General features: G+C 26.7%; 1 protein-coding gene across 1 annotated transcript; it reads left to right on the top strand.

Moving 5' to 3' along the window:
• Nucleotides 1-3,686: 3,686 nt before the first annotated feature.
• Nucleotides 3,687-9,205, top strand: LOC107448437 (uncharacterized). The gene is made up of 5 exons (XM_016063618.5): nucleotides 3,687-3,902; nucleotides 4,364-4,453; nucleotides 4,554-4,612; nucleotides 7,503-7,608; nucleotides 9,067-9,205. The coding sequence occupies exons 1-5, from the start codon at nucleotides 3,829-3,831 to the stop codon at nucleotides 9,146-9,148; spliced, it is 411 nt and encodes a 136-aa protein (XP_015919104.2). The 5' UTR covers nucleotides 3,687-3,828; the 3' UTR covers nucleotides 9,149-9,205.
• The last annotated feature ends 1,126 nt before the right edge of the window (nucleotides 9,206-10,331 follow it).

Raw genomic sequence — 10,331 nt, 5'->3', positions numbered from 1 at the left:
AGATATATATTTGCATTAAATTCTCGTGTCATAAAATTTGAAATGCATTTATATATTGCCTATATAATTTTAATTTGATGTTTGCTGTCAATTGTAAATTTCTTTTTTTTTTTTAATAATTGATGGTGGCATCATATCAATTAAACTTTTTTACTTTAGTTATATTTTGATGGATATGTGCTTCAGATTTCTTAGCAAAACTAATATGCATAATTCACTTAAGTCAAATCATTTGGAAAAGTTATAAATGTTTTTCTGTTTTATTATAGATGGTTGTTATCACAATTATGTATTATATTTTGTTGGTCTCTTAAATATACCAACTTAATCCCCACTAAAAAATGAGTTTATGCATGTCTATTTAATGGTTTTTTATGTCTTTACACTAAACAGGTAAAATCATTTAAACCATTTATTTGCCAAAAACTTTTGTTGCATGTACTTTGTTCAATTGAAATTAAATCTAAAATAATTAAAATAAATAAACTGATTTTAATAAATCATTCTGTATAATTTATTCTTTGAAAAATCTAAAGAGATGAATATTTCTAATTAAAATTATGTCAAAAATAATTTTTTTTAATAAGATAATGAAATAGAATAAAATTGTTCACATACATGGGAATGTTACTTTTAAAGTTCCAAAAGTAATGAGTAAAAGATACAAGTACTAAAGAAAAAACGCAACGATTAAGATGACTTAGAAAAATTGAAAATTTAATGTAATTTGAAGTTTTATTGAAAAGTATAACAATGAAAAATAAAACTTTTACATATTAAAATGTATAACAATTATTTGTTATTTAATATCCCTACTTATTGTGGGAAATAATTGCATTTCAAAATCGTGTAGTTGTATTTATGAAGTATGTAAAATTAACCAAAATCAAAATACATAAACAAATAAAATAAAATTCTATAATTCTCATTTTTTAAAAGAAAAATAATAATTTATGATTTCTATGAAAAATTTAGCTTAATCTTTATATTATGCTTTATTATTTGAGTGCTGAAGAGTTTTCTTATACATATGCTAATAGTGCAGAATGAAATGCTCATTGTATTTTATTTTACTTCTTATATTATTAAAAATCACAATTGAGTAAAATGAATAAAAACTGCCACTGATATGAATTCAACTGCTCTCAATAGATGCGAAAATTGTACTAACCAACAGCAGGTACGATAGCGGTTACGATTGAAATTATAAAAATTCACATTTTTTTGCCAAAAACTTTAGGTTTCGTAATGTTAATTGAATTATCAAAATAATTTGGAAAAAAATTTTTATGTGTACGGGAAAAGTTATTTTCTGAAAAAAATTTTTTTTATGCATTTTAAAAAATATTTTTCCTGATTATCCCGTTTGGAATAATTTCTGCAGGTGCTTTTGGTATGATTGACAATGTAGTAAAACTAAAAATTTTAAGGCATTTAAAAATAAATTAGTTTTCTTTCTTTATTATGATAATAACAATGATATGTGAAGATTAATTTATTCTTTTTATAAAATAGTTCCAGAGTGATTGCATTCATTATTGTAATTTTCAAATGAAATTGTCATTCAATAATATATGGAATCATCCTATATTTAAGATCAGTTTAGTAGAATTTGACAAATAGTAAAAAAAGAGATTTTGTAACATTTGCATTTTTTCAGAAAAAAATAAATGAATGATGAGATTGTTCTTGCAGTTTATAAAATCTTGTAATATAAAAAAGACTTACTCAAATAAGCATAAATTATTGAAAATAATCTTTTTGTGGTATTTAGCAGGTTAATAAAAAAAAAATTTATGTGTGAAATTTAAAGAATTACTATGACTGTAATTTAATTTAGTCATAGTATTACATAGTACAATTAATCCCTACAAAAATTTAGCCCTTGTGCACCCATGGAAAAGCGTTTCCCGTCAGACTCTGAAATTGTTTGCAGCTATGGAAGCAAGAAAAAGGACATTTTAGAAAGCGACTTGTCATAAGTATTCTCACTATTATGAGAACCGCCTATTGTTGCATTCTCCAAAGACGGCGTTCGGAGGTGCGTGATTTCCAAAGAGCGAAAATTGCCATTTACACTGCATGCTAAAAATTCGCATATGCGAATTCAGAGATGCGAACGAGAGCCTGATTTGTGGAATACATTAAGGCTATATGACACGAGGCAACCTAGTTGAAAGCAACTAGCGGTTTCGGTGAAGTTGAAACGTGTCATATGATGGTTGCCCGGTTGCTTTCAACCAGCAACTGAAGTTAAAACCTTTCAACTTTAGTGGAGCAGCCAGATTAGTTGAAACGTGTCATATAGTAGTTTCCAAATACTTTCAACCTTAACAAGCAACCATTTAGTAAACAAAATACACGTGCTGATTCTGACGCATCCTGAATTTTTATCTTTTAAATTTAAACTTGGTTCAATCTTCTAACTATGACTAGTTTTAAATGGAATTCTAGTGATATATGTATTTTTTTTTTTTTTTTTTTTTTGAAATTTTTCAAACGTATCCTTGTTTTTGGGACATAAATAACAAAGATTATGCGAATAAACTAATTTCCTCTGTGGAGATATTAAAAGTTACAAATTATTATTGAATTTTAAAAGTGAATGAAAAAAAACTAGCATATTACTAATTACAAATGTTTAAATATTTGAAAATTCAAAATTATATAGCTTGAACGCTAAGCTTTTTAAACTCATTTTGACAGATTTTGATAGATATTTCTTTGACAGATATTTCCGAGTACTAATGAAATTTTGAAAGCAAACGAAAGAAATTATTTTGTTTTGCTATCAGCTCAACGCCAACTTCAAGCACATCGTCAATAATCGCTTCCATGATAATTAAAAGAGCTTTTAGCAATAAACTTTATTGAAAAATATAAGTTCTGGTATTGGACTATTCAGAGTTTGTTGAACAAGCGAAGGTTGTAACGTGTGATCACAAACGAGAAGCCAAAAACCGGTTTCTTAACTTAGTTGCCTCCACTTGGTTGCCTAGTGTCATCAGCACTTCAACCACGAAAAAGTTCATGCTCGCATTTCCAAATGTTCATGCTCGCATTTCGCGATAGCAAGGAATTATAGGGGGCGTTGTTGTATAAGACGAATACCTGTGTATAGTCATTCAGTTGCTCTCTGGTAACGTCCTTAATGTAGCATTGTAACGGTCCTTCTTTATTGTGGCTTATTAAATGTAAAAAAAAATGTTTGATATAGTTATTGGTTGCAAGTTTGTTGATAATACAAAGGGTAAAAATTATTGAAAAATTTTTCTTCAAATGATTGGCGTGTTCTGTTTCCAAATTGAGCACACAAGTCAGCAAATGTATGTAATCTCAATAAAATAAATCTGTTTCCAAAAGATTTATCATTGTTCTGCGAAGTTTTTTCAAGTTTTTCTGCCTTTTCTTTAAGGAAATTTTGCTTTTTATTTGCTGCTAAGAAAATGGCGTCCGACTCTGCCAATGATTCTGATAGAACTAAATTAAAAATTAACAAATAAAAACCGGAAATAACCTATCCGCTAGAGGGCGTACTGGATCGCTGCGATCGTGAAATGCGATGTCTTGAATGCAGTGTGAAGTTCTGGTAACGCATACACGATAACGCATGTACGAAAATTTGATTCAATGTCATGAAAGAAAGTGTACTTTAAAAGGTTATAAAAAGATTTTTTATTTTGGCAACAAATTATATAAAAAAAGTAAATAAACAACTCTCGTCCCGCAATTTTAAAATGAAGTAGATTATTAATAATGTATTATTATAAATTATTATTGTAATTACAATATTTTATTGTTTCATTCTTTGATTTTAAATTGGGTAAAATGTATAATCAAAAAACTAGTACATCCACTCAATATGACAAACGTGGTGTTAGAAATGATAATAAAAGAAAAGAGTAAGTGTTAATATTAGATATTTGTGAGACATTTTAAGTTCTCAAATTTGTCTCCATTTTAATAAACTTAAATGTCTTTTCTCATAAAGTTTTTAATTGTTATTTTATACTTTTGAAAGCAATGTAAAATTAGGTTTGAATTTTTTGTAAATAGATTTATTCATTATATATTTTCCAAAGTTTTTTTTGTAGAGTTAGTAATAATAGTTAATCAGTTTTCCTTAAATAGTTCAATACAACTATAAGCAATTTGTCTGAAATATTTATCACCGTCGCTTTTTATGCAGCTTCCACTTGCATATTCTCTTTTGCTTGCAAATTACTACATTATAAAATTTAAAATTGGATGGAACCTTTAATAATAATTATCATGTTGTCCAACCTTACTTATGCACAATACAGTCAGCATTTAGTTGTATTTTTAAAACAGAATGATAATCTTCCTACTTAATTTATTTTAGGATTCAACATGATGGAAACGTAAATACCAAGGATGCACATCAAGAATTTCGTCAGTTTTTATCAGATAAACTATTTGAATTTATTGAAAGGTGAGTAAGTTGAAGCTCTCCATAATTTTATTCAGAAAAAATTCACTAACTTTGCTAGTGATGGTCCATAAGATTACGGTTGTAATTTTTTTCATTCTAGCCAAATTGAGGAAGTAGAAGTTCAAGATTCTGACTCCGAATTATTTCATTTTGAAGTCGGTGAGTTTTTTTTAGTTGTATATAAGCATATTTACTGATAGATATTTATATATTTTGGTAGTTAATTTTATGATGAGGTTAAATTATTTTCTAAAAATGTATTAATGAATGTTTTAATTTCCTTTAAACAAGATAATGAATTATATATTATTAATGTTTTTTATGGGAATTAGCTTTAGAATCAATATTTATTTTCTATTCCTTCACTTAACCCTCATTATGAGAAAATAGATCTTTTGGTATTAATGAAGCTGATTTATTTTTTAAAAGGTATTATAATAAGGGTCTTAGCTTTTTATGGGATAATTAAAGAATGTATATTGTTTCAATTTTATTCATAGTAATAACTTCGAAAGCGAATAATGCTTTAAAAATAGTTTATAAATATATTTTTTAAATGCATCTTTAAATGATCATTGTCTCACAATTTTCAGTTTAAATTATAGCTAAAGCTTTCAAGTTGTTTATCAATTAATCATCTTTTAGTTTACTTTTTTTTGAAAAAAATTTATGCTCAGAGATTATTTTTCAGCATGCCTTTAATTATTTTTTATAAACTACAAATTTTTCTCTTATTTTGGTAATGGGTGAGTATTATTTTTTGAAATACACCCAGAAAATAGTATGAGAGGGTAATTTAAAAATTGTTGAGGATAAATTCAGTTATTACATAATATTAGTACACATTTGGTAAATCTGCTAAGTGTTACCTTTTTAAAACTCAAAGTGCCCTTTTCTATGAGAAGTACCTTACCCTTTTTTATTCCTCGGAAGAACTCTGAATAAAATATTTAAATGTATTTCTATCCACTAAAAATATTTGTGTTCTACTGACCAATGGTACCTATAACTATAATTGACGTGAAATCAAAGCCTTAAAATTTTACGATAACCTCATGAAACAGTTGTCACCACTTTCTTATTATTTTGCCACCATGCTTCTCTCGTATCTTATTGCAAAAATTAGAAATTTCTGCCTTTTTTTTGTTGTAGGTATTTCATATACCAATGTATATGCAGTGCACCAAAAAAAAAAGGATTACCCTGAATAACTTTTGATTTAATAATCAGATCTTCACGATCTTGTTCTCTTTCTTAACTGTTCAAAGGGTAAAAAAGTCATAAATTTAAAATTTGATTTTTCAGGAACTATTTAATCGATTTCTCACAAATTTTGTATTTTGCTCTGTAAAATTAGATACTTTAAAGTAATTTTAATTTAAATATCTTATAATTCAAAAATTTTGTGATTGTTAGGTATTCAATGAAAAAAATAAAAAATGGTAAATATTTACTACATTTATTTTTTGTTTGGACTTATATTTGGATAAGCGAATTTTATAATTGTGTGCAAAGAGTTTTCAATTCGCTTTAAAAGTTCTCGAGATATGGCAAAATACACAATAAATAAAATTAACATTAAGGGTCAAAACTTTGGATTGCTCTCTTAACCAAACTATGGGGACCATATTTCTCAGATTATGGCTACCCCCAAATTTTGAGGGTCATAAATCTGAATCTGTTGAAAAAAAAAAGGTATGTTTATTCAGAGGAAGTAAATTTTTGTTTCTGGTTTCTTGACTTCTTAACGTAAAACATCTTATGCACTAATTAATCAGGATATTTGGGGTCACCCTTTTGAACCATTAAGAAATAAGTCCAAGAATGTGTAGCTTCGATCATTAGATCAAAAATTATTTAGAGTAATCTCTTTTTTTTTTGCGGGATACACATGTAATTAGGGATAGAGCGAATATTAAGCCACTATTCGGTATTCAACCGTTTTACCAAATATTCGTTTGGCGAAATGTTTAGCCAAGTATTCGACCAAATGTTATGCAAAGTATGTGGAAAGTATTTTTTTTTTGCCAAAGTTTTTATGTTTTTTTTTTTTTTTTTTAAGGAATAAGAATAGATTTTTTTTAAGGAATTTGAATAGATTTTTTTTTAAGGAATTAGAATAGATTTAATATAGAATAATTTAATTGTATTTTTTTATTATACATTATTAGGAAGCAGATATTTGTTCAGTTCTAAAATTTGTTAATTTATGTTCTTAAAGGCAAATGGCAAAATTTGAAGAATTGAAACTAGATTACTTTATACTGAACCATGAGTTTTGTACTGCTGATTTTTTTAGTTTCATTTGGGCAAGTCAATTTCGTAGTTTTCTCAACACTTTTTGTTTTTAGAAGTTAGAATTTTGTTCTTATTTGTTTCATTATTATTATTTTTTTGTTTTAATTATAACACAGCATCTAAACGTAGTGTTTTTAATAGACTTTATTCTTTCATTGGCCCTTTTTTCCTGTATGTAAGTCAATAACATTTTGTGAAATTGATAGTAACGGAGGTAAATATTCAGCTGAAAAAGAATATTTTTCTATTAGAAACATAGCAAACACGTTGAGAATCCAGATTTTTTGTCCTATTAAAAAATTCTTTTTATCAAAGTTCATGATGTCAAAGTTCGATTGTATGTCTATCAATATATGTGTGGGGGTTTAAAAGACGCCACCTACATGACTTAAAAATGGGCCGAAAAAAGCACCCTGTTTTTAAAGAGGCTGTTATATTAAGACACACACCTAATTCTATGATACAAGCTAGCATGCCACACTTGGTCTTTCAAAGAACAAAATTTATGATAGAAAATTTTAAAATAATATAAAATTATTATTACTGTTATTAATATGTTGGTATCCATTGCATCACTCAATATCTGTCATCTTAACTTACTGATTTAAAAATACTTTATTAAAGCCTTTTCTTTTGTCTATGTAAAATAAATAACGACACAGTTTTTGCAAAATTTTGTGATCAATGAATAATATTTTTATTTACTTAAACTGATCATTTAAAATGTAATAATTGTTGTATGGTCTTTAAGGAGATGTATCTTTATTCCCTGGATCTCCTATTTTAAAGGATGAATTAATTCCACCTTCTGTTTCAAACAAACATCCTCCATCAAAGAAAAAAAAGAAGATAGACAAGTATGTCATTTTAGGTTGTTTTACAGTAATTTATAAAATTGTATGAAAACTGAATATTTATATCTTCTGTAAGAAGTATGTTAACATTAAATTACTAAATAACTGTTTTAAGGTAATTTGCAATCCAAAAATTTTCATAATCCAACCAACCTTAATTTTATAAAAAGCAATAAGAAAAGTTTTTTTTTTTTTTTTTTTTTTTTTTTTTTGAATTTTAATGATTTTACAAAGTTGAAATATTTTTAAATTAAAATTTTTCAAAAATATTTTGCATACACATATTAAATGTTTAAAACACATACATTTATTAAATGTTCAAATTAAACTAGAAAACTATTAAATTCTTCTTAAAAATATTTAGTTTTATTTAGAAAAGTGAAATTTAAAGAATTTGGTGAAATTGCAAGGAAAAAGCATTCTGATAAAGTTTAAAAATATGTCATAATGGATCCTGTGAAGACCTCCTTTTTTCAGACTAATTGATTCAATTGTATTTGCTGAAATAAAAATTAAAAAACGAAGCATTGTCAGAACCGTTCCTATAAACTGGTGTTAGATTTTAATTGCTGGATAATTCAAGAGGATTTTTTGCCACATTCTATATAGTAAATACAGTAGAATCTCGATCCATTATTTCTTGTGAGATTATTCTTTGTGAACGATAGATACAATGAATGCGGATCAACCTAAAATAATATATAATGACTTGAAAATATTCATAAAGTAATAACGAAATAATGGACTTGAAAATTGAGAAATTTATAATAAGTATAAAAAATTATAGTTGGAAAAATTAAGTACTTAATACAAAGATATTTACAATGCAAAAAAAAAAAGGAAACAGAATGAATGCATTTATTTATTTAAAATATTTAGAAATTTTGATGTGAATATATCTTAGCACAAACGATAAATTTTAGACATTTGTAACATATTGAAGCCTTCTGCAAATGTTGGCTCTGGTTGTAGCTCTGCTTTGGTTTCACTTTTGCTCTTCTAAAGGTTTTGCAACCATTTCTTAGACCGACAGTGACCACACGTTTCAATATTTCATCAACTGATTCTGCAAACTGTAATAAATCCTCTTCTTTTTACTCATTAGCATCAGGAGTTTTATTTTTCTTCACCATTTTTAAATGTCCGTATGATTTTTGAACGATTGACATGGTAATTTTCTAGTTTCCTAAATGATCTAAAGGGGGATATTATTGTGATTATAAGAATAGCCTTTGTGACGGGACCGTTACAAGATGATATATACAGAAAAATTAAAGGTGCATGAATGATGGATTGAGGTTTGACTGTAGTGCGAAATTTGAAACTAATTTTACAAAATTTCTCTTGCGAAATGTGGCGGTAAAATTTGCATTTGCATTAAACTTCACAAAACAGTAGGGGAAACTATTTGTATGATATAATAATTGTTTCCAATATTTACTGATTTTTTATTTGAAATAGGGATTTGGAAAAGGAGCGAATAAAGGAAGCTGCTGTGTCTGTGGACTGGATCCGACAACAAGCAAAATTGTTTACGTCTTAATATGTTGTAAAATATTGTAAATATTTTCTTTTGAATAAAATTTATAATTCTGTTTAATTTGGTGCATTTCGTTTTGTTCTGGTTAGTCTTTTGACAAAAATTTATATTTTATTTTTTTAAAAGGAATTTTTATTTATGTGTTTTATACTGTACACCTTTTTTAACTGCAATAGAAAAACAAGCAAATACCTATATTTTATTAATCAAAGCGTGTGAATATTTTTGTTCACGTGCAACCCAATGTCAATGGAATCCCAATAATTTCAGTCTTATCCATATGATATACTTGCATAAAGAAAGAGGGTAAAAGTTTTACAAGTATCTTCAAAATTTTTTAAATAGAACAAAAAATAGTGGAAGAGGTAATTTTGAAAGTATGATTGTTCGTTGCAATTATAACAAGCTTGTTTACATATAATAAAAGCATGGGACTTAATTTAAAAGACTTTAAAAGTACACTCTTAATGCAGAAGTTTTTGCTTTTGTTGAACATCAAAGCTACTAAAAAAATTACATTTTAGTAATGCATGTTTGTAAATATTTTCAGAGTATATAATATCATATATAAGGAGGCCTGAATTTTAAGTTATTTTCTGCGTAGAATGAATGAAAACTAATGTTTTTTTCTTCTTTATGAACAAACTATTAAAAACGTCAGCAAAAAATATTTATAATTGGCTCATTACAGTCAGATTCTCCAGGATGGCGAATAACTTCAGTAAATTTCAAAACTTCACATAAATTTCGGAATTTTACCGTATAATTACGGAATCATATCTCGAATCTCAGGAAAGGCGAAAAATTTGAGATAAATAGGTTTCGAGTTATACAAATACTTTAAAAAAAATTTAATTTAATTAGGAAATTCCATTAAAAGTGCTTTAATTGCTTTTAGTAGAAAAATATAGGTAGATTTGTATATTGATTATACCACATACAATTCTCTTACCTATTTACATAAAAAATTTTTAAACATACATTTAACACTGAAAATAATTTTTCAAAGATTTTTGATGTCTAACCTTCTTTGTTTCGATTATTCTTTTGAGGTTAGAAAGAGAAGCAAATCCCTCATAGCCAACATTTTCCTGGGATTCAAGAATAGTTTGTAAGAGTTCTACGTCTTTTTCTGCCTCTTTTTCTTTCTCTTTTGGTTCATCAATATGATCTTCAGCTTCTTTAT

Source organism: Parasteatoda tepidariorum, chromosome 6 (genome assembly GCF_982258835.1).
Source record: "Parasteatoda tepidariorum strain Cologne lab strain chromosome 6, Ptep-v5.0, whole genome shotgun sequence".
Taxonomy (NCBI): Eukaryota; Metazoa; Arthropoda; class Arachnida; order Araneae; family Theridiidae; genus Parasteatoda; species Parasteatoda tepidariorum.
This window is presented reverse-complemented; position numbering and strand designations above follow the sequence as displayed.

What these genes read in the sequence shown, in the direction of transcription:
- LOC107448437 (XM_016063618.5), top strand. Translation starts at nt 3,829, where the DNA reads ATGTATAATCAAAAAACTAGTACATCCACTCAATATGACAAACGTGGT. An exon ending in ATTATTTCATTTTGAAGTCG is followed by an intron (nt 4,613 to 7,502) that starts GTGAGTTTTTTT and finishes ATGGTCTTTAAG; the next exon opens with GAGATGTATCTTTATTCCCT. An exon ending in AAAAAAAAGAAGATAGACAA is followed by an intron (nt 7,609 to 9,066) that starts GTATGTCATTTT and finishes TATTTGAAATAG; the next exon opens with GGATTTGGAAAAGGAGCGAA.